Genomic DNA, 23,801 nt, shown 5'->3' with positions numbered 1-23,801 from the left:
CCCCATCTTAGACTTTCTTACAGTGTTTTTGGTCATAATAAAGTTTATAAATATGGAGAGAAGCATATGTCAAGTTACCAATCTTTTCCCTTACTGCTTTTAGATTTTGACCCAAAGATTATAGAGGAATTTACCTGTTTTCTTCCAATGCTTAGATGGTTTCATTTTTTGTCCACTGTTACTACAGCCTCCAGGATGACCCACAATGATCTCCAGCCTCCTGGTATTTTTGAGTAGTCCCCTCCCACATTGAATAGAGCAGACCAGTGTAAAAATAGGATACCTTGGAAATGGAGTGTGACTTCTGAGGCTAAATCATAAAAGGCATTCATGGCTTCCTCCTTCTTCTCTCTTGGGTCACTCTCTCTGGGGAAAGTTAACTGCCCAGTTTCGAAGACATTCAAGTGGCTCAATGGAGAAGCCAGTGTGGTGAGGAACTGAAGCTTCCTGCCAATAGCGATATGAGTGGGCCATTGTGGAAATGGATCGCTCAGGCCCAGTCAAGCCCCGGCTGATAGGCTGACCACAGTCTCATGGGAGATACTGAGTCAGAACCACCCAGCTAAAATGTTCTCAAACTCCTGATCCACAGAAACTGTGAGGTAATGTTTGTCATTTTAAGCCACAAAGTTTCAGAGGCGTTTGTTAATAGCAGTAGATTAATAGATCTGTAATTTTTCCTCTGAGCAGAGAACATTAGAACAGTGCAGATAATAGGTTATAGGATGTGATCTGTGGATACACACATAAACTGGTATTGCATTGTCACAGAGCCTCCTGAATAAGACCAAAATGGCAGCATGCAGTTCTGGAGCCTGTTCTGCATTGGTTAAGATCCAACCCAAGGATGCCACTTTGCTATGTACTGTAGAACTTGATCATCTCACTTAGGAGTAAGCAGCCTTTGGGAAAACAAGCTGATCTCAAAATAAACATTTTTTTAAAGTTTACTTATTTATTTTGAGAGAGAAAGAGAAAGAGCTCAAGCAAGTGTGAGCAAGCTGGGGAGGGGCAGAGAGAGAGAGAGAGAGAGAGAGAGAGAGAATCCCAAGCAGGCTCTGCACTGTCAGCGCAGAGCCTGATGTGGGGCTCGATCCCACAAAGCGTGAGACCATGACCTGAGCCAAAATCGAGAGTCAGACACTCAACCGATTGAGTCACCCAGGTGCCCCCCAAATTAACATTTTTATCTACAAAACGATGGTGTTATTTTACCGCGAAGAGAATAGCATGTCCTTTCTTAAGAGACTTAACCCCTCCGTGAATAGTTTCTCTTCTGTGAAATGGCAACGGCTATTTCCACCTTAGAAGGTTTTGTGAGGATTACGCAGCGAATACTTACAAAATTCCCAGAGCCTCACACACAGTAGGTGCTTAATAATATCACTATTAATTACTGCCTCTAGGGTTGAATAACTATTACTTCAATCTCCCAAGCTAGACCTTAACTCCTTCCTGTCCCCTGCTCTGCATTCAACCAATTACCATATTACATCAAGTCTACCCCCTCAATACTCTGTAAATCATTCCCTTCTCCCTCCTTACCCTCTCTCCACAGCCACTCTCCTAGTTTAGGCCTTCATAATTTCTTGCCTAGCATACCCCATGGGTCTCCAGTCCAGCTCCATCCAATTGAGTCACCATGCTGGTGTCACAAACTTGAAGATATGAACTTGATCATGTCACCACCTTTCAGAGCTTCCTATGGCTCACAGCACTAGAACCACCTGCAGCGTCAGGAACTGTTAAAATACAGGCTCCCGGGTACCACTCCAGATGCTACAACGGGTTCTGAAATGATTGTCCCAGTGCAGAGAGCCACATGCATTTGCGAAGCAGTTCAGGAAAGGGTTCTCCAACTGTGGATTCTGCAGACTCAAGGTAGATGAAAGTTGGTTGGCCCTCCAAGTGGGACGTGTGTCCTTCTTTGGCTTCCACCTGTACTTTCCTCCGTGTGTGGTCCCATTTTTTTGTTTGTTTGTTTCTAGGATGCAGTCAGTACACAGGGAGTCGTACCTGTAGAAAACGATGCTAAGAAAAACCATTCTAGGAGTGTCTGGCTGGCTCCATCAGTAGAGCATGCTACTCTTGATCTTAGGGTTGTGAGTTCAAGCCCCATGTTGGGCGTGGAGCATACTTCCAATAAAAAACAAAAACACAAAAAACCAAAAACCCCTATATTTTTTAATTTAAAAAAACCCCCTAAAAACCGACAGTGCCATGTCCAGATCCTCCCCCACAAAATAACCCACATTAAAATGACAGTTCTTAAATGAGGCCCACCAAAAGAACAGTCTCTGTTTCATCCCCAAATGTAACAAATGTGTGATCAGGTGTAATAGCAATCGTGGGAGAAGCTGTTGGCACGTGACAAGGAATCGAAAAGAGAAGATTCAGATTTAAACAGGCTCTAAGAAACAGGAATGTTTCTCTTGGACATGGGAGTATTACAGCCACTAAGAAAATGAAGTGGAGAGAAATTCCTATCCCTAGGCCTGGATTAAGCATCTCTCATGAAAGTGGAAATCATCCAATGACCTAAAGGGCTTAAGGTGGTCCCAGGTGCCCTGACAATAAAAGGCTTCCAGATCACAAGACAAATTACCCGGGGGCAAGAGTGCCTTTCACGTCCAGGACGTGCGGTGGGGAACCCATAATTTGGCATCTGGTTCATCCATCAGTTTTTCATTGGTGGAGTCATGTGAGCCTGCAAAGCTCAGAGATCTACCCTTCAGGTCTCCTTCGCTGTCAAAGACAACATACTTCCGTGTCGACCGGTGGTTTAAGGATAAGTCCTAGTTCTCGGGGTTTGGTGGGCTAGGTGTCACCTGGCCTGGTGAAAATACTGCATCACGTTTTAACGTGGCAGGTCATGTATGCCCCTAGGCATTTCTGCTCTCGGTCCGAGTGTCCTGGGTGGGAAAGATGAGGCAGGCAGGCCCTCCTGTCAGGAGGCTGTGAACAATCCCTCGCCGGGGACAGTGACAGTCCTAGTCCTGCCAGTGACCCGGCTGGGAACTAAGGCACTCCAGGCATGTGCAAGCCCTCCCCGGCGCCACGCTCCTCCCACAGGCCGACGCGGGTGTAGGCCTAACAGCCAGAATTCACCCGGCGCCCACCGCGCGCGCCCCGCCTCGAGCTCGCCATATATGACACGGGCCTGGGTCCCCAAGCCCAGAAGACCTCTGGGGGCGGTAGGAACGGCGCCCGGGAGCTCCCGCCGCGCCAGAACCCAGAGCCCGGAAGCCTCACGCCGCCGCCCGCCATGAACGGCTCCCTGCGGCCGGGCGCCAGCAGCTGGCGACGGGCAGCCACCATGGTGCTGGCCGCGGGCTGGGCGCGCCCGGGCCCCGCCGCCCCGTCGCCGCCCCCGCCGCCCGCCGAGGGCTTTCGGCTGCTGCTGCTGCAGCGCTCCGAGAGCCAAGGCTTCTTGCCCGGGGCGCACGTCTTCCCGGGGGGCGTGCTGGACAAGGCAGACCACTCGCCCGACTGGCTGCGCCTCTTCGCGCCGCACCACGGGCCGCCGCGTTTCGGCCTGGGCCCGCCACTGTCGCGGCCAGCCTCCTTCCCGGGGCTGCCCGACGCCGCCGACGAGGACGGCGCGGCGCTGCCGGATGACGTAGCCTTCCGCATCTGTGCCATCCGCGAGGCCTTCGAGGAGGCGGGCGTGCTGCTGCTGCGGCCGCGGGCCGCCCTGCCCACGGCGGCCGAGCCCGCACGCGCCCTCGCGCCGCCGCCGGGCCTGGACGCCTGGCGTGACCGCGTCCGCCGCGACCCGCGCCACTTCCTGAGCCTGTGTGCGCACCTCGACTGCACGCCCGACATCTGGGCGCTGCACGACTGGGGCGGCTGGCTCACGCCGTTCACGCGCTCGGGTGGCCGCCGCTTCAGCACCGCCTTCTTCTTGTGCTGCCTGCGGGAGCCGCCGCCCGTCTACCCGGACTTGACCGAGGTGGTGAGCTGCCAGGTAGGGCCTGCGGCGCCGGCGTAGGGACTCACAGGAACTTGAGAATCAGGGCCCTCCGCCAGCAGCCCAGGCCTATCTGGAACTTCCCTATAAGCCCAGCACGGGGGCTAATTACAGGTCTTCCCCCCGCCCCCGCCCCCCCCCCCCCATCTGTGATGGGGTTACAACCCCGGGACCTAACCTACCTAACCTCTTAGCCTGACCTACCTTAAACGTGCTCAGAACACTAACATTAGCCTACAATTGGGCAGAATCAACTAACATAAAGCCTATTTTATAACAAAGTGTTGAATATCTCATGTAATTTATTGAATGCTGAAAGTGGGCAACAAAGGTGGTAATGGTACAGAATGAGCGCAAGGGTATCATCAGTTGTTTACCTTCAGGATCACACGACTCACTTGGGAGCTTGCTCATTGCTGCTGCCCGGCACTACCAGTGGTGAGTACCTAGCTGCGGGAAGACGTCAAAATTCAAAAGTAACTTTGCTGCTTGAATGTGTATGGTTTTTGCAGCATCCTAGAATTGCAAAATTGTAAGTAGAACCAAAGTCGGGACTGTCCGTAGCTTCCTCAGAGCCATACAGCCGATAAGTGACTGAGCGAGCAAGGCAACCAGGTAGCCCCACTCTCAACCCTGCAGGCCAAAGCCAGGACCTTGGTGAAGTGCTCCTCTGCTTCTTCAAGAGGCCTTGACTCTGCTTCTCAGGTGCTTCCCTCCAAGAGAGCCCTTGGGGAGATCCCAGGAGTTGTGCAGTGCTGTTCAGGTCCCAGGCTCCTTCCTGAGCACGTTCCCTGCATTAACTCATTTCATGCCCACTCCATTTCATGCAGTATAATTATGTCCTCAGAGAACATACTTTATATGATTTCAGTCTTAAATTTATTGAGGCTTTTTCTATGGCCACAAATATGGTCTATCTTGGTGATTGTTCCTTTTGCACCTAAAAAGAATAATATGTTCTGTGCTTGCTGGAGAGTTTGGAAAAATGGCAATTAGGTTAAATTTGTTGGTAGTGTCTTTCAGCTCTTCCATAGTGTTTTCTTGTTCCATCAGATACTGACAGGAATGCTGACATTTTTTTTTTCAGATTTGTTTTCTTTTAAGTAATCTTCATACCCAACAGGGTGCTTGTACTCACAACCTTGAGACCAAGAGTCGCATGCCCTACAGACTGAGCCAACCAGGTGCATCCCAGGAATGCTGACATTTTTAATGAGAAATTGTGAATTTGTCTTTTTCTCTATCAGGTTTTGCTTCAGGTATTTTGAAGCTTCCTTGTAAGGTGCTGCCGAAACATATAGGACTGTTAAAGCTTGATGGATTGACCGTTTGGTTATTATGAAATACCCTTTGGGGCATCTGGCAGTTAGGCATCTGACTTAGGCTCAGGTCTTGACCTCATGGTTCGTGAGTTCGAGCCCTGCATTGGGCTCTGTGCTGACAGCTCAGAGCCTGGAGCCTGCTTCAGATTCTGTGTGTGTGTGTGTGTGTGTGTGTGTGTGTGTGTGTGTGTGTGTCTGCCCCTCCCCTGCTCACACACTCTCTCTCTCTCTCTCTCTCAAAAATAAATAAACATTAAAAAAATTTTTTGAATAAAAATAAAGTATGTTTCTTGTAGGCAGCACATAGTCTTCCTTTTCTTATCAGTAGTATAATTTCTGCCTTTTAGCTGGAGTGTTTAGATCATTTATATTTATATATGTTTATATATTTAAATATTTATATTTAATTCAAATCTACCATCTTTTAGTTTGTTATCTGTCCTATCTATTCTTTGCGTGTTTTTCTTTTCCTGACTCCTTTTGTATTATTTGAGTATTTTAAGGACTCTATTTTACCTCCATTATTGACTTACTAATTATACTTCTTTGTGGTTACTCTAGGGTTTGCAATACATAGCTTTCATCATGTATCATGTTGGAACCTGACAACAGTATACCTACATTTCTCCCCTCATGTCCAATAGCTATTGTTGTCATACATTTGACTTTTATTATTATTATGAACTCTATAGTGCATTGATTAATTTGCCCTAAACAGTCAATCTTTGAAAGACTGCAACAATGAGTAGAAAATGTCTTTTATGTTTACCTGCATATTTACCATTATTACTGCTCTTCATACCTTTGTGCAGATTAAAATCTACACCTGGTTTCTTTTGGCCCAAAAAACATCCTCTAATATGTGTTGTATTTCAGATCTTCTGACAATGAATCTTGTAAATTTTGTTTACCTGAAAAATACTTTATTTTGCCTCCATTTGTTTGAAAGATATTTTGGCTGGGTATAGAATTCCAAGTTAACATATTTGTTTGTTTGTTTGTTTCTCTCAGTGCTTAAAGATGTTGCTTTGGTATTTTCTGGTTTGTATAATTTATGATGAGAAATCTGCTTTTAACTCTTTGGTCCTCTGTGCCTAATGTGTTTTGTTTTGTGTTTGTGGCTACTTTAAATATTTCCTCTTAGTCATTGGTGTTCATCAATTTGATTACAATGTGCATGGTTTTCTTTTTGTTATTTGTTTCTTCAGATATTTTTCACCTCCCCCTCTTTTCTGGGACTCCAATTACATTTATGTTGGACTACTTGAGAATGTAACTGGTAACTTGTTCATTTTGTTTCAAGTATTTTATCTCTGTGCTTTATCTTGAATAGATTCTACTGCTACATTTTCAAGTTCTTTTTCTCTTTTCTTATGTAGCATCTAACTTGCTGTAAATAGCATCCTGTGTGTTTTTCATTTCAGATACTTTTCATTTTTAGAAGTTCCATTTAGTTTAAAAATATTTTCTATTTCTCTTATCCTGTTCATATTTTCCTTTATGTCTTTGAGTCAATGGAACATACTTACAACAGTGGTTTTAATGCCCCTTTCTACTAATTCCATCATCTCTGTAGTGTCCATGGACCAATTTGTCTTCTAGTTAGGGGTCACATTTTCCTGCTATCCTGTCATGGGTCTTGCAATTTTTTATTGGATGTTGGATATTGTGATTTTTATGAGTACTGGATTTTGTTATGTTCCTTTAAAGATTGTTGAACTTTTCCTGGCAGGAAGTTAAGTTATTGCAAATTAACTTGATCTTCTTGAGATTTTTTTTTTTTTTTTTTTTAAGTTTCTGTTTGGAGAGAGAGGAGGAGAGAGAGAGAATCCCAGACAGGCTCTGGGCTGTCAGTGGGCAGAGCTCGATGTGGGGCTCGAACTCATGAACCGTGAGATCATGACCTGAGCCGAAATCAAGAGTTGGACGGTTAACCAACTAAGCCACCCAAGCACCTCTTTTTTAAAAGTGGTTTTAGAGTAGTTCCATGATAGCCTATATTCTATCAGCTGCACTTCTACTGAGACCCTTCTGCTGAATGCCCCTTATATTCAACAAGTTCTCTCCACTGTGGTTGGAGGAAGTTTTTCCTGGCCCTAGGTGAGTCCTAGAAATTATTAGTCTTAAAGCCCCCAAGTAACTTTTCTTTTCTTAGAAAGCATGTTTTCCAACGTCATGTGGTTTCATCTTATGCTGGCATAGATTAGTGTTTCGCAAAGACTAAGGGCATCCTATACAGATCTTAGGAGCTCTACTCTATATAGATCCCTCCTCTCAGGTACCATGTCTTCCATATTCTAGCCTGTATGGGCCTTTCCAAACTCTGTTCTCTGTCTCCTCAGTAAGTCAGTGAGAATGGTATAGGTTAGGTTCTCTTTCCTTTGCTGTGGTCTGACAATTACCTTTAGGCAGAGAATCTTGGCAATGGTAGAGTTCACCTCATTTGTTTTTCTTTTCTCACAAATTACAATTCTGCATTTTTCAATGTCTGAAAATGATCGATTCATAGATTTTGTCCACTTCTCTATTGTTTATATCATGTTGGAGAAAGGTAATTCTAGCACTCATGGCTGGAAGAGGAGATTTTTTATTTTTTTTAATTTTAGAGGGACAGAAAGAAAGAGTGAGCACATGAGTTGGGGAGAAGGGCAGAGGGAAAGAGAGAATCTTAAGCTGGCTCTATGCTCAGTGCAGAACCTGATGCAGAGCTCGATCGCCTGACCCTGCTGCGATCATGACCTGAACTAAAGTCAAGAGTCAGATGCTCAATCGACTGAACCACCCAGGCGCCCCTGGAAAGATTTCAATAAGCAGCAGTTCTTAACCTAGTCAAGGCTGGTGATTCTCAACAGGGGATGATTCACCCACCCACCCCTAGATACATTTGGCAATGTCTGGAGATGTGTTTGATTTTCCTAATTTGGGTAGTTCTACTGGCTTCTACTGGGTAGAGCTCAAGGATGCTTCTGACCATCCTTTAGGGTACAAGACAGTCACCCACAACAAATAATTATCTGGCCTAAGGTGTCAAAGGTTTTGTGAGCAGTGCATTACAAGTAACAAGTAACCAATAAATGATAAGCTCTCTTAACCTATGGTCTGGACTAACCTGAATAGGTTGAATTAAGTGAGTTGTACCTATTGTTTAGCTCTTCATCTTGATTGTTAATCACTGAACTCATGTGGAATTGATCAAAGAGAGTTCTATGTAAATAACTTACAGAGTGGGTGGTCCTTTGAGGCCCGAGCATTGTTTTCCAAAATGCAGCCTTGGCAAGTTGAGAATAGCCCGAGGTGCTTCTTATAAATAGATTGTTTGGTCCCATAGATTAACCATAAGCATTCCTCAGGGGGAAGTTTAGGCACGTACAAGCTTTTACACCTTTGGCCTATGGTTATCCGTGGCAGAAATCGATTTCAATTTCCTAGATTAGGCATGAGAATCAGTTTCCATTAGTGTAAATGGATATTTAGTCAGTCAGTTAAAGAAAGACCCCTTTGGGGTTATTTCATATTCGCTGAATCAACTCCTTTTATCAAAATGTGTATGGAAGTAAGGCTTGGGAAGGAGGAAAGGTCACAGCAGTCAGGTCATTTAAGTTAAATGGGCAAATGCTGTCTGGTTGGTACTGTGCTGTTATTATTAGTTTTTAAGTTTATTTATTTTGAGAGGGAGAGCGAGAATCTCAAGCAGGCTCCACGCTCTCAGCATAGAGCACAACATGGGGCTCAGTCCCACTGACTATGAGATCAAGACCTGAGCAGAAATCAAGAGTCAGATGCTCAACTGACTGAGCCACCCAGGCGCCCTGATACTCTGCTGTTATTACATTCCTGGAACGATAGGCTGAGTCATGCCTCCTGACCTTCCTGAAAGCTCCTTTTGTTCCTCTTTACCCCATCATAACATGTGAACTTGTCATGCTACTTTCTGATTGCTGAAGGCCCCATAGGGCCTGAGAGAGCTTTGTCTTGTTCACCACCTCCCCAGGGCCTACCCAACGCACCCGTTTGTGGGTGGAATGAATGGGCACTGAATTCTCAATCTGCTTTCATGAATTAACACCGGACAGGCTTCTTTTTCCCCTGGGAGTGACCAGAACCAGCTTGCCTTCTTGCATCTTCTGCCTTCTCTGCTGAACACCCCCCCCCCCCCACCCAAGTCAATGCTTGGTGATCTATCCTAGTTGATTTATTGGTCCTTAGGATCAGCGTCCCATTAACCAACCTCTTGTGAGGGTGGAGGGTCAGCCCACATTTCATTAACCAAATCTTTTCATGTTGTCTTAGAGGATTCTAGCAAGGCACATTAATACATTAATTGTACGACGTCAGTTAGATTTGGGTACTGATCTAATGATTTCAAATCTTCCATTGCCTCTGGAATAAACCTTAAAACCCTGGCCATTGTCTTCCACAGTGGTCATCTCCATCAGAGGCAACTGAGAGTTTCATATCGAAAAAAATTTGGTTAGCACCCCCACAGTTCTACGAAATAAGAAGGCTTGGAAACTTTGCCTCTCTCTCTGACTTGCACAAATTTTGTTTGGATGGTGCATTGGAAGAGATGGAAAGATGGCTGCCGATCACATTTTTAACTGCTGATGCAATGCTCCAGCTTTTACCAGGTAAGTCAGTGAAGCACAGTGTTCTTCTTCTTCTTTTTTTTTTTTTAAGTTTACTTATTTTTGAGAGAGAGAGAGAGCATACAAACTGGGGAGGAGCAGAGAGAGAGGAGACAGAATTCCAAGTAGGCTCCACACTGTCCGTGCAGAGCCCGATGCGGGGCTCAAACCCATGAACTGTGAGATCATAACCTGAGCTGAAATCAAGAGTTGGATACTTAACCAAAGCCACCCAGGTGCCCAGCACTGTAGTATTCACATTTAATGCACTGGGCTGTATGGCAGTATTGTGCAACACAGAGACATGAATTACCATCTGTTTTACACAATACAGCAGTTTATTAAGTAATGTCCAAGTCTATAAAATATCCATGGTGTTTATTATAACCAAAAGTTCTAAGTAAGTCATTTTGTATACACACATACGTTTATTTAAATATGTTCCCTAGATGTTTACAAAACTCTTTCTCATGTTATTTCACTTTTTTACACTTTAATTTTGAATTTTGAGAATGAGTTATGAAGTTGAAAACTTTTGTTTTCAAATACGCTCTGTTAAAAGAACTTGGATTAGGAGAAATTGTCAACTTATTTGAATTAGGGAGTTTGTTGGCAGTTGATTGTTGTTGGGTAAGTGCTAGGTGGGGGTTTTGTGGCAGTTTACCTTTTAAATTTTTTTTTAATGTTTATTTTTGAGAGAGAGAGAGAGAGAGAGAGAGAGGCAGAGCATGAGCAGGGGAGGGTAGAGAGAAAGGGAGACACAGAATCCGAAGCAGGCTCCAGGCCCCGCACTGTCAGCACAGAGCCCAACACAGGACTTGAACCCATGAACGGTGAGATCATGACCCGAGCCGAGGTCGTACACTTAACCGACTGAGCCACCCAGGCGCCATGGTTTTGTGGGTGGGACTTTGTGACCTGCTCATGGCTGCTTGGCTCAGTTCTCACAATAGCGACAACAGTTGTTACTCATCCTACAGTCGTACGGTTTAGCAGTTTTGATGTGTAAATGATAATTTGTGTAATTTAACCTTAAAATTATTAGAACAGCTCACATTGAAACCCAAAAATGTATGGATGTCAAGGCCAATATTAATACCAACTAGGATAAAGAGTCAGGTTAGCCTAAAAGTTATAATTCGTGATGAAAAATACCAAGTCATAAATACTTATGTGCCCAAAGAAACTTTTTGGCTGGGGAATGGGGAGTTGGGGGGTGTGGGTATTAAAAACACAAGAAAGACATTGAGGTAGGCTCATAAAATCGGACTTACTTAACACCTATCTCCGTTCCAAACACATGACATAGATCGATACCGATGTGCATGTCACTAATATTTTGGAATGTTTTATAAAATAACACTTTGTGGACTCAAAATGTTATTTTTCAGGAGATGAACTGTACTTAGAAGATTCAGACTTTGTAGAGAATGTTATGTCCACGGAAAAAAAGACTGGAGAAATCATGAAGGAAGGCAAGACATTTCACCGAATGGTGTTACACAGCCGCCATGTGTACAGTGTCCACGTGACCGTCCAGTCAAAGCATAAACATGTTTATCCCAAGACCTACGTAGTAAGTCAGAGCCATCTATAGAGGACTGCTCGTTTGTAAGCTGGCTTGCTTGAAGTTGTCCTGCTGAATACTGGAGGTCGACTGGACTTGCTTGGAGCATAAGGACCTTTGTACAATCTAGTACCAGTAGTCTAATCTGATATAGTATAATACACATTTCAAGCATAATATAGTGCTCTCTTGCTTATTTCATCCTTTAAACCTCATGGTATCACACAAATGTAATTAATTATTAATAATCCTGTTCCCGGAATGAGGGGAGAAGAAAACCTCACAAGGGTTTCCACTTCTGAATTATTGTTTTATTTACTTACTTTTGAGAGAGAGCCAACAGGGGAGGAGTGGAGAGAGAGAATCCCAAGCAGGCTCCGTGCTGTCATCGCAGAGCCTGACATGGGGCTTGAACTCACAAACCGAAATCAAGATACTTAACCAACTAACTGAACCACCCAGGCACCCATCCACTTCTGTATTATTTTATTAACAAAAGTTTAAATAAGATGTTCTACTGCCGTTGTCTTTTAACTGTCCACTGCATTAGCGCTTTCCTTGACGTGCTGAGGAGGTGCAGCCATGAATTCCTTAGACTTGCCGGTGAGATTAGTTGAAGGGAGTCTGATTACATGTGAATAGCACACTGAGATGACACTCAGGTGATGTTATTTTCTTGTTATGTCTTTAGCTTGATGATTAACACACAAATCTGTTTGATACAAAAGGCATTAGTGATTAGGCCTACCAAATTGGAAACCTTTTAGTTCCCATTTTAAAGAAGGATGAAGCCATAACAAAAACCATATTTATTTTTACTCTGGGGAGCAGTAGCTAATAAATACAGAGATTAAAGAGATGTAGAACTATTCATCATTTAATGGTGTTTTATTAATGATGCTTATTTTCAATGGTTTTTAATATGGGTCATTTTTCACCTCCTCTTAAGAGGAATAATGTTTGTTGATTAAAAATGTGAAATGGTGAAGACACTAATTCTGTTTCAGATCTTTGACTATATTATGTATCATATGATGGACTTTATTTTTCATGAAATGTCTTATTTTTCCTACCTATAAAATAGTGGTATTGATCAATAAGGTATGTGTGTATTACTTAATCTTTTTTTGTTAACATTTTATTTATTTTTGAGAGAGAGAGAAACAGAGCATGATGCCGCGGAGGGGCAGAGAGAGAGAAAGAGGGAGACACAGAATCGGAAGCAGGCTCCAGGCTCTGAGCTGTCAGCACAGAGCCCGATGCGGGGTTTGAACTCACAGACTTAGAGATCATGACCTGAGTCAAACTCAGACACTTAACCAACTGAGCCACCCAGGTGCCCCTGTATTACTTGACCTTGACTAGAGGAAACCATCTAGATAAGTGGTTCTCCATCCAGGGAGGCCACTTTTGCCCTTCAGGAGACATTTGGCCGTATCTGGAAACATTTTTGGTGGTCACAACTGAGAGTGAGATGCTACTACCGTCTAGTGGGAAGAGGCCGGGGATGCGGCTAAATATCCTACCATAAATAGGACAGCTGTCCACAGCAATCATCTGGCCAAGGTTGAGAATCTCTGATCGAAAGGAAAGTCTTTCTTCAGTGAATGTTTCCAACATGTAAACTGTGAGAACCATATACTGTTAGCATTCCCCCGGCTCCTGCACCTACAAAAGTCCTCCTTACTCACTTGGGCTTTGGGCATCATATTCTTTCACAGGAACCAGAATGTAGCTGGAAGAGAACTCCGTGAACACCATTATTTTGCCAGTTAGAAAACTGGGGACAGATCCACACAGCTGATGAGCGCCACAGCTGAATGGCGCCTGATTCTCTGTTAAGCAAGTGACATCTATTACCTATCGCCAAAAGCAGGAGAGCTAACAGTTCTGCCCACTGCGTCTGGGGATTCCAGTCGCCGAGGAAACCACAACACAGCCAAGCATCGGATGGAATAACGCCCTATTCACAGAGAGCAGAAGCAGAGTAAAATCAGCTCCAGTACTGTGCGTCAGTCCCCCGTGGCCCACAGGTGTTCTCCCTGCAGCCAACACAGGGCAAGTGACCTGCACGCACGCCTCTTGTGCTGCAGAAGGACCCCATCTCGCTGCAGTGGACACGTATAATACGGGGTTGGCCAGGTGTGATCTGATGCACACGCTTGTGCAGAGCAAAGGAGTACACATTGAGTCTGAAACAGGGAAAGACATTCCCACACGAAGGTGATGAGGCCAGCACGGGCTGTGAGGACTCTTTCCTCAGTAGGGAAGCCTTCCAGGCTCAAGGCCCATACTTAGGCAGCGGGGGGAGGGTCAAAAGACCGCATGACACCGCCTTTCCCAACCTTTCTAGTCCTGCACCCTTTTTGCTGGAGTTACATGGTTCAGTGGGTGATTTGGGGAGATGCGACAAGTAACGTGACTTAACTTTTCCGAATAAAGATGTATTTTTGTTGTCGTTTTCATCTGAATGAAACTTTTGTCTCCTTTCCAAGGATGCCTTTTGGGAGACTGTCACATGACTTCCAGCTGTCACAATACCCTAGTGCCCCGGCACAAAATAGGGCCACCCTCCTGAACTGAAAAAGAATGTTGTTTTGGAGCCTAGCTTGTGAGTGCTTGTGGCATTTACCATATGCTCTCTCTTACCTCCTGTATTCAAGCTATCTGGGCCTCAGATGCAGAAACAGAAAGCTGACCACTTGTCCCCACGGCTCCTCCTTCAAGTCCCCTTCCTGCCCATGCTCGTATCCCTACTGCCTGCCATCTTGTTTGGGACACAGCCAGGAAAACCCATTTTCTACGATACTATACAGTTTCTTGAAACTGAAGGGACAAACTCAGGAATTAATACTAAGTCAGTATTTATTTTCACTACCTACATCTTTTTTTTCTGATTCCTTTGAACAACTTCCATGGGAATCCCAAACTGGGCTGGCGTCAGTATTTCAGGTTAACATGGCTTGTCCTCATGGTTCTTTGTTTGTAAGAGTGCGCTGTACTGTGGGATACACAAAGGGCTCAGATATAAGGGGGCTTCTGAGGGATAATTGTGGGGGAAGAGCCCTCATACTTGGGCATACATAGCTATTTTATTGTTTCTTCTCAAACCCCTATTTTGTTTTTAACTTGTCTGCAACTTTGGCGTTTTCCACTTCCTCCTCGCTCTTTAGCCACTTGTCTTTTCTCTTTAACTTCTTCTCCTCTAACTGACCTTTAGCTGTTAGAGCCTCTCAGGACTTGTTCTCAAACTCTCTACTGTCCTTGGGTGAGGTAAGCACCCAAGGTCACAACCTCCAGGTGCTGTCCTTTGAAAAGGAAATTGCTTGCCCTGTGCTTTCTCTCTTTCCTTCTCACTGGCTGGACATTGTGGCCACTGAAGCAGTTCCCTGGGACCCAGAAACAGAAGCCAGACGGTAGGGCATAACTGCCTGCCAGGCTTGGACTGCTCACCTCTTGCTTGTTACATGAAAGAAAATATAAGTCATTAATTTGGGGGTCCCTCTGTGAAAACCATTAAGCTTGTTTCCTAACCTATATAATTTTCCCTTTTTTTTAATTAAAAAAATTCTTTAACGTTTATTTATTTTTCAGACAGAGAGAGACAGAACATGAACGGGGGAGGGTCAGAGAGAGAGGGAGACACAGAATCTGAAACAGGCTCCAGGCTCTGAGCGGTCAGCACAGAGCCCGACGCGGGGCTTGAACTCACGGACCTCGAGATCATGACCTGAGCCCGAAGTCGGACGCTTAACCGACTGAGCCACCCAGGCGCCCCTATAATTTTCCCTTTTAAGGTTTCCTCAGCAGTCTTCCCTATACCAGAAACCTACCAGTTATTTAGGCCAAAAATATTAGTCGTTCTTTTCCTTTACTCTTATATCCTATATTCCTAAAAGTCCTCCTTTTCCTTTATTCCTATACCCAGGTGAGTAGCAAGTACTGTTGATTCGATTGCCCCCAATTGTCTTGGAATTCCCATCGTCTGTGCTCTGCACTGTCATCACCTTAGTTGAGCCACGGTAGCTCTGTAACGAATGTAAGGGCCAGTCTCTCCATTTTCATTTTTTTTTTTAGAGATTTTTTGTGTTCTTTTTTAAGTTTATTTATTTTCAGAGAGAGTGTGTGCAAGCAGGGAAAGGGCAGAGAGAGAGAGGAAGAGAGAGAATCCTAAGCAGGCTCCACACTCAGCATGGAGTCTGATGCGGAGCTCGAACTTATAAACTGTGAGACCATGACCTGAGCCAAAATCGAGAGTCAGACACTTAACCGACTGAGCCACTTGGATGCCCCCCCTCCATTTTCATTCTTCACCTCATGATGCATTCTCTCCTATTGAACTGGAAAAGTGCTCTTGCATAGAAATGTAAGTCATGTCCTGTCACCGCCTTCATCAAAACCCTTCAGTGGCTTTTCTTCGCACTTAAAACCTAAATTCACTGTGGCCTGCAAGATCCCACCTTTCTCTCTGATCTCATACACCCGTCTCCTACACTCCCGTCAGAAGATCTTCTTTACTTACTCAAAGTTCTTTCCCACCTCAGGATCTTTGCACATGTTGTTGCCTTGAAGCAAACCTGGATCTCTGAACTATGTTTGTTCTTGGGTCTCTGTTACTACCACCTCAGGAAAACAGATGAAGATGGGCACCCAACATGTGAATTACTGGCATGAATAAAAGAAAATTCCAGGACAAAGGGAAGCAAAGCCTTGTTTATTTAATGTTTTTATTTATATTTGAGAGAGAGAGAGAGAGAGAGCATGAGCGGGGGAGGAGCAGAGAGAGAGAGAGAGAGACACAGGACCGAAGCAGGGTCCAGGCTCTGAGCTGTCAGCACAGAGCCCAATGCGGGGCCGGAACTCAAACCATGAGATCATGACCTGAGCTGAAGTCAGACACTCAACCGACTGAGCCACCCAGGTGCCCCTAGGAGAGCCTTAGAGAAGAGAATAAAGTTTCCTCGAGCTGAAGAAAAATGTTGATCTTCAGATAAAAAGGTCCTGCTGCAGCCAAAGGAAAATTAACAGAAATTGTCCAGTACCTGGATGAGTATTGAATTTCAAAGATAATGCACAGATTTTCAGGAAGAAAAACAGAAGGTTGCTCACAAAGGCAGAGAATCAGGCTTCTGAGTGTGTGTCACAGAATAACAGGATATACTGAGTGGGGGACAAGGATGTATGTACTCAATAATTCTATTTCATGAAAGCCACTGATAAATTTTCATTTACATCTGGGCTCTGAAAATTCCATCTGTTCTGAAAAAACTCACTTGATAGAAACACTATGGCGGAGTGAGAGATTAATCAAAATAAAAACTTTTAAAGTAGAAGGATGTGGTAGAAGTCTAAATGGTGAGTGTGAAAATCAAGTAAATACAGGAGGTAAGTGTGAATAATATGTCTGTAAAATACTGCATTAAAAATAATTCATATTTTAACCTATTTTAGAAACAAAAAACACGTCTTTTCCATAAAAATAATTTGGTTAAATAATCCCAGATTATGTTATCTGAAACAGGAAGTGGCTATGGGAGGAATGAGAAAAAACAGGAGAGGATGAAATCAACAGCCGCAGCTTTGTGACAAATACCTGTGTAGGTGCTCGCTTCAGCAGCACGGGTACTCAACTTGGAACGACGCAGACAAGTGGCCTCTGTGCAAGATGACACAGAAATTCATGAAGGGTTCCATATTTTTGTGGATTAAGGAGTGCGCTTGTGATGAGCACCAGGTGATTACAATAAAAACTTACAGGGGTGGCTGGGTTGCTCTCAGTTGAGTGTCCGACTCTTGATTTTGGCTCAGGTGGTGATTCCAGTGTCGTGGGATCAAGCCCCGCGTGGGGCTCTGCCCTGAGCGTGGAGCTTGCTTGGGATTCTTTCTCTTTCTCTCTCTCCCTCTGCCCCCTTCCCTGCTTATGCACTCGTGCTCTCTCTCAAAAAAAAAAAAAAAAAAAAGTAACTGAAAAAAATACTCGCGTGTTTTTAAATGCAAAAGTAGCTAGTAGAGTTAAAAATAGAATAGTCACTTTTTAGATCAGTCAAAAACAAAGCATAACCCCTAATGCAGAAGACAGAAATCAGTGTGAGTGGCAATGAAACAAAACCCAGAGGCTTAGAGTAAAACAATTCAAATAGGAATGAAGGGCAACCATGGCAATACACAAAAATGGGTTAATTTTATTCAGAGGGAAAAACTGAGATTAATTGTATTAAAACCTAATTAGGAAAAGAACCAACTAAGCCCAAAGTTAGCAGAACAAGGGAAATAACGAACTGGATAACATTTCTAGAAACATACACTCTACAAAAACTGAATCAGGAAGAAATACACAATCTGAACAGACAAATAAGGGATGAGTTGAATCAGTAATCAAAAACCTCCCCAAAAAGAAAAGCCCAGGACCAGATGGCCTCACTAGTGAGTTTTACAAAACATTTAAAGAATTAACACTAATTCTCAAATACTTACAAAAATTGAAGAAGGGGGGATACTCCCAAGCTCATAAGGCTAGCATTGCCCTGATATCAAAGCCATATAAGGACACCGCAAGAAAAGACTACAGGATAATATCCCTGATAGATATACAGTAGATACAAAATTTCTAAACAAAATTCTAGCAAATGGACTTCAGCAGCACATTAAAAGGATCATACACCATGATCAAGTGGGATTCATCCTTGGGAGGCAAGAATGGTTCAACATATATGCAAATCAATAAATATAATGTTCAATATCCATTCATGATAAAAACTCAATAAATTAGGTACAGAATGTATGTACCTCAACATAATAAAACCACAGATGACAAGCCCACAGCCAACATCATACTCAGTGGTGAAAGGCTGAAACATCTTCCTCTAAGATCAGGACAAAACAAGGGTGCCCACTTTCACCACTTCCATTCGACATAGTACTTGAAGTCCTAACCAGAGCAATCAGGCAAGAAAAAGAAGTAAAAGGCATTAGAATTGGAAAGGACAAAGTAAAATTATCTCTATTTGCAGGTGACATAATTTTATATACATAGAAAATATAGGTATATGTAAAAAATCCTAAATATTCCACTGAAAAACTTGGATATAATAAATGAATTCACTAAAGTTGTAGTATTTAAAAGTGAACATAAATCAGTAGCATTTCTGTACACTAAAACAAATTACTTGAAAAAGAAATACAACAGTTTCATTTACAATAGCATCAAAAACAATGAAGTACTTAGGAAAAAATTTAACCACCGAGGAGAAAGATCTCTACGCTGGAAACTATAAAACATTGATGAAGAAAACTGAAGAAGATGCAAATGGAAAGAGAGCCTGTGTTCATGGATTGGAAGGATTAATATTGTTAAAATGTCCATATAACTTCAAACCATCTGTAGCTTCAATCACTCCCTATAAAAATTTCAATAACATTTTTTAGAGAAATAGAAAAAACAAGCTTAAAATTCATGTGGAAATACAAAAGACCTCAAAATAGCAAAAGCAGTCCTGAGAAAGACAAAAAGGGAGGCATTACACTTCCCGACTTCAAACTATGTTGCAAAGCTATCAAAACGGTATTTTACTGGCATGTAAACAGATGTATCAGACCAATGGAATAAAATCAAGAGCTCAGAAACAAACCCATGAATATATAGTCAACTAATATTTGACAAGAGAGTCAAGAATGGTCAATGGAGAAAACATAATTGCTTCAATAAACGGTGTTGGGAAAATTGGATACTCAAATGCATGAAATGCATGAAACTGGACCTCTGCCTTACATCACTCACAAAAATTAACTAAAAATGGATTAAAACCTTTAGCGTGAGACCTGAAACCATAAAATTCTTAAAAGAAAACATAAAGAAAAAGCTTACGGACGTGGGTCTTGGCAATGATTTTTTAGGTATGACACCCAGAGCACAAGCAACAACATAAATGACAAGAGGGACTATATCAAACTAAAAATCTTCTGCACAGCAAAAGAAACAGAATGAAAAGGCAAACCACATATCTGATAATGTTAATATCCCAAATACATAAGGAACTCTTATAACTCAGCCAATAAAAAATACAGTTGAAACACGGACAGAGGATCTGGATAGACATTTTTCCAAATAAGATACACTGTATTCAGATGGCCAACACACATATGAAAAAATGCTCAACATCAGTAATTATTAGGAAAGCACAAATCAAAACCACAATGAGATACCACCTCACACCTGTTGAAATGGTTATTATAAAAGCAAAAACAAAAATAAAAAAACCCAAGAGATAACAAGTGTCGGTGAAGATGTGGGGAAAAGGGAATCCCTGTGCACTACTGGTGGGAATGTAAATTGGCACAGTCATTAAGGAAAACGGTATGGAGATCCCTGAAAACTTAAAAATAGAACTGTATGGTACAGAAATCCCACTTCGGGGTATATATCCAAGGGAAATGAGGGTTGCCAGGGTGGCTCAGTTGGTTAAGCGTCTGACTCTCGATGTCAGCTCAGGTCATTAAGGAATTAATTTTAAAAAAGGAAATGAAATCACTATCCCGAAGAGATATTTGTACCAGCATGTTTATTGCAGTATTACTTACAACAGCTAAGATGGAAACAACCTAAGTGTCCGTAGAACAAAGAAAACGTGAAAAAAAAAAAAAAAAGAACAAAGAAAACGTGGAGCACGATCATAGTCACATATATTCATATGTAAATGTCTATGTTCTAATACACATTATATATTATGTCGTGTTAAATATTTAATTACATTAAGTGTTAAATATATAGTGGAATATTATTCAGCCATAAAAAAGAAGGAAATCCTACCATTTGTGAAACATGGATGGACCTTGAGGGCATTATGCTAAATGAAATAAAGCAGACAGAGAAAGACAAATATTGTATGATCTCACTTTTATGTAGAATGTAAGCAACAACAACAACAACAACAACAACAACAACAACAAAACCCTCATAGAAACAGAGATCCCATTTTTGGTTGCCAAAGGTGGGTGGTGGGTGATGGAGGAATTAGTGGAGGTGGTACAAACGTCCAGTTAGAAGATAAGGAAGTTCTAGGGATGTAATATACAATGTGATGAGTACAGTGAACTATATTGTGTATTTGAAAGTTGCTAAAAGAGTAGATCTTACGAGTTCTCATCACCAGGAAAAAAAAAATTGTAACTATGTGAGATGATGTACGTTAACTAAACTTACTGTGGTGATTATTTTGTAATATACACATATGTCAAATCACTATGTTACACACTTTAGACTTATACAATATTATATGTCAACTGGATCTCAACAAAACTAAAAAAACGAAACCTGATTATGAGTTGTTTAAACCAATTCTGCAGGAGGGCTAAAGGTGAAAAGAGAAAACAAGAAAAGCTTACAGCGTATTAATCAGATGAAGTAGAATTCAACATACAAAGCTAAGTGGGACAAAGGTTAATTTAGTTTGATAGTGTACAGTTCAAAGTGAAGATATGAGAATGTTCTTGCAGTGAATAACAACACTGAGCTATTAAAAAATACATAAAAGGGGGCGCCTGGGTGGCTCAGTTGGTTAAGTGTTCGACTTTGGCTCAGCTCATGATCTCGCAGTTCATGGGTTCGAGCCCCACGTCAGGCTCTGTGCTGATGGCTCGGATCCTGGAGCCTGCTTCAGATTCTGTGTCTCCCTCTCTCTCTGCCCTTCCCCTGCTCATGCGCTCTCTCTCTCTCTCTCTCTGTCAAAAATAAATATTAAAATTTTTTTTAAAAAATTAAAAAAATACATAAGAAATAAGGATAATCTTATAGATACATGATACTAGTGGGAACCACAAACAAGACATTCTCTGACCAAGTCCATGAAAGGTAACAGGCGTCTGGGGAAAATGCTGGGCAAGCATCAGGCTTCTACCTTTGGGGTGAATGCCATAATCATAATGTCCACTCTCTCTCAATTGATTCAAGATGTGTAAGAAATAAAACCAAAAAAGTACTTTTCTAAAAAAAAAAAAAAATCAACTGACAAATGATTAAGGCAGCTTTTGGGCTGAACTTGTTTTTCATTGCTTTTTGTAAAAAAGATGGGAATATTTTATTTTTAGAGTTTATTTATTTATTTCGAGGGTGGAGAGGGACAGAGAGAGGGAGAGAGAGAGAATCCCAAGCAGGCTCTGCTCTGTCAGGGCAGACCCCAACGTGGGACTTGAACACACAAACCGTGAAATCATGACCAGTGCCAAGATCAAGAGTCAGATGCTTGACCGACTGAGCCACCCAGGTGCCCCAAGAATATTTTAAAACTAAGGAAGTGCAGACTTGGCAGCATTTTATTTGGGATTTCAGTATCTATGTTGATAAGTGAAATTAGTCTGTAGTTCTTTGTGTTATCTTTGTCAGGTTAAAAAAAATTTTTTTTTAATATTTATTTTTGAGAGTCAGAGAGAGAGGGTCAGAGAGAGAGGAGTCCAAAAGATCTGAAGCAGGCTCTGTGCTAACATCAGAGAGCCCAATGTGATGAGGCTTGAACTCAAACCGTGAGAACATGACCTGAGCTTAACAGATGCTTTATCGACTGAGCCACCCAGGCACCTCTCAACTTTCAAATATGAAATACAGTATTATTAACTCTAATCACCATACAGTACATTACATACCCATGACTTATTTATTTTGGAGTAATTTCTTTTTTTTTCAATTTTTTTTTTAACGTTTTATTTATTTTTGAGACAGGGAGAGACAGAGCATGAACAGAGGAGGGTCAGAGAGAGGGAGACACAGAATCCGAAACAGGTTCCAGGCTCTGAGCTGTCAGCACAGAGCCCGATGCGGGGCTGGACCTCACGGACCTCGAGATCATGACCTGAGCCGAAGTCGGCTGCTCAACCGACTGAGCCACCCAGGCGCCCCTATTTTGGAGTAATTTCTAAAACAGTACTTCTCACTAGCTGGTGGGGATGAGGGGGAGATAGGTTACAGGTACAGATACTGATTCCCTTCAGCCTCAAGGAAACCAGGTGGCTCAGCCCCAGGGCAGTGAGCTCTCATTGGCAGTGAGACCAATCTTGACTCTTGGTCCCAGTGTGATGGACAAATACTTCCATTTTCTGTAAGCTGTGTTGTGAAAAAGTTTGGGAAAAACTGTATGGTAGCATGGCTTCTAGTCCAAAAAAAAAAAAAAATGTTGAGTCCCCACTAAGAACTGGGAAAAAGCTGTACTCTGTATCTTTGGGGGTTGGGAACTGTCCCTTCACACCTCTTTTTGACAAAGTCTGGAGCTTTCAGGGGAACTGGTCCTGCCCGTTACCTCCACTCCGGGTGAGGCCTGGTTAGCCCAGTTCAGCAACAGCTGAACTTCATGCACTTTGCAGCTGTGTCTTTCTCCTGACTCTCCACCTCTCCTGCCTGCCACTTTCAGCAGATGAACTTGTTTGACCTTGTGAAATTTAACAAACTTTTAAAACCGGACGCTTTTGTGAGCATTCTGTTTCCCCAGAACACAGCCCCACAATTGCCACGCTCTCTCTAAACTGGTGCAATTTTTTTTGCCATCTTGTTGGTTCCCCTTACTAGCAAATGAATGCTTTTTGATACCGCTTAAAATTTGTTTCTTCACAATCAAGATATTAAAGAATTTACCTGTAAAACCACATAGGCCTGGCATTTAAAATTTTTGTTTATGTATTTTAGCTGTGGCTCCTTTGATTTTCAAGGTCTTCTTTTTGCTTCTTGTTTATTGGCTTATTCAAGTGTTAGAGAGGGATTCCTGAGATAGTAATAAAACCCAATCCTCCCTGAGTGCTTCTTGGGTGTCCCTTTATTTCACATAGTGTGACCTCATCTACTTTGGAGTCTCAATTTTCAGGTGAGAAAACCAAGGCCTCCAGGTGTTCAAAATTTACAGAACCTTAACAACAAATACACGTGGGGGGCGGGGAAGAGAACCCGGCCAGAGGAGGCTGCAGTTTGCAGCTTTTGGTGGTGACTAGAATGACCAGCGAGACTGTCTGGGGAAGCCCTGCCAGCTAAGGGCCAGGTGGGAGAAAAGCTGGAACACGAAGCAGGGGGTGAAGTGGGGGAAGGGGATCTGGGGAGGGGATGTTGCCTGGAGCGCCCTCCCCCCCCCCCCCCCCCCAATCAGTGACGGGCCGAGCCTCTTCCTCACCCTCAAGGCCTAGAGGTGGAGGCGGGTCCAGGGGCACCGCCAGGTAGACAGACAGTCACGAACTGATTCGGGATGGGTGGGACGCTGGGGTGGGGGGGGGGTGAACCACGTGACCAGGGGCCCGGCCAGCGGAGCGCCCCCTGCGCGACTCTTCCCTGCGGCCCAGCCCAGCCC

At 43.1% G+C, this 23,801-nt stretch overlaps 1 protein-coding gene, 2 long non-coding RNA genes and 1 pseudogene across 5 annotated transcripts; 2 read left to right on the top strand and 2 right to left on the bottom strand.

Annotated features, from left to right (window-relative positions):
• Window positions 1-3,000: 3,000 nt before the first annotated feature.
• NUDT19 (nudix hydrolase 19) lies at window positions 3,001-12,584 on the top strand. Of its 3 annotated transcripts, none has more exons than XM_060650896.3 (3): window positions 3,001-3,967; window positions 4,354-4,408; window positions 9,713-9,851. In XM_060650896.3, exons 1-3 carry the CDS (start codon window positions 3,266-3,268, stop codon window positions 9,736-9,738), a joined length of 783 nt encoding a protein of 260 aa, XP_060506879.1. In that variant the 5' UTR covers window positions 3,001-3,265; the 3' UTR covers window positions 9,739-9,851. The 3 variants fall into 3 exon arrangements, with proteins under 3 accessions (XP_060506879.1, XP_078294659.1, XP_060506878.2); XM_078438533.2 differs by lacking the exon at window positions 9,713-9,851 and adding an exon at window positions 11,309-12,584 and having other exon boundaries at window positions 3,013-3,967; XM_060650895.3 differs by lacking the exon at window positions 4,354-4,408 and adding an exon at window positions 11,309-12,584 and having other exon boundaries at window positions 3,106-3,967; window positions 9,713-9,920.
• Window positions 12,158-13,099, bottom strand: LOC132690459 (uncharacterized). The gene is made up of 2 exons (XR_009615411.2): window positions 13,011-13,099; window positions 12,158-12,196 (listed from the first exon to the last, which is right to left on the bottom strand). It is a non-coding gene; the product is annotated as an uncharacterized LOC132690459 (long non-coding RNA).
• Window positions 13,100-13,819: 720 nt separating this feature from the next.
• LOC144614573 (uncharacterized) lies at window positions 13,820-23,771 on the bottom strand. Its single transcript, XR_013552407.2, has 3 exons — window positions 23,628-23,771; window positions 23,102-23,228; window positions 13,820-14,485 (listed from the first exon to the last, which is right to left on the bottom strand). It is a non-coding gene; the product is annotated as an uncharacterized LOC144614573 (long non-coding RNA).
• Window positions 17,086-17,184, top strand: LOC132691415 (U6 spliceosomal RNA; annotated as a pseudogene).
• Window positions 23,772-23,801: the final 30 nt, after the last annotated feature.

The sequence above is a fragment of the Panthera onca genome, chromosome E2 (genome assembly GCF_046562875.1).
Source record: "Panthera onca isolate mPanOnc1 chromosome E2, mPanOnc1 haplotype 2, whole genome shotgun sequence".
In the NCBI taxonomy this organism is placed as follows: Eukaryota; Metazoa; Chordata; class Mammalia; order Carnivora; family Felidae; genus Panthera; species Panthera onca.
Note: the sequence above shows the minus strand (reverse complement) of the source record. Positions and strands in the feature narration are given on the sequence as shown.

Coding starts and splice junctions, on each gene's coding strand:
- NUDT19 (XM_060650895.3), top strand. CDS start 3,266: ATGAACGGCTCCCTGCGGCCGGGCGCCAGCAGCTGGCGACGGGCAGCC. Junction 3,968..9,712: donor CCGAGGTGGTGAGCTGCCAG/GTAGGGCCTGCG, acceptor TGTCTTCCACAG/TGGTCATCTCCATCAGAGGC. Junction 9,921..11,308: donor AATGCTCCAGCTTTTACCAG/GTAAGTCAGTGA, acceptor GTTATTTTTCAG/GAGATGAACTGTACTTAGAA.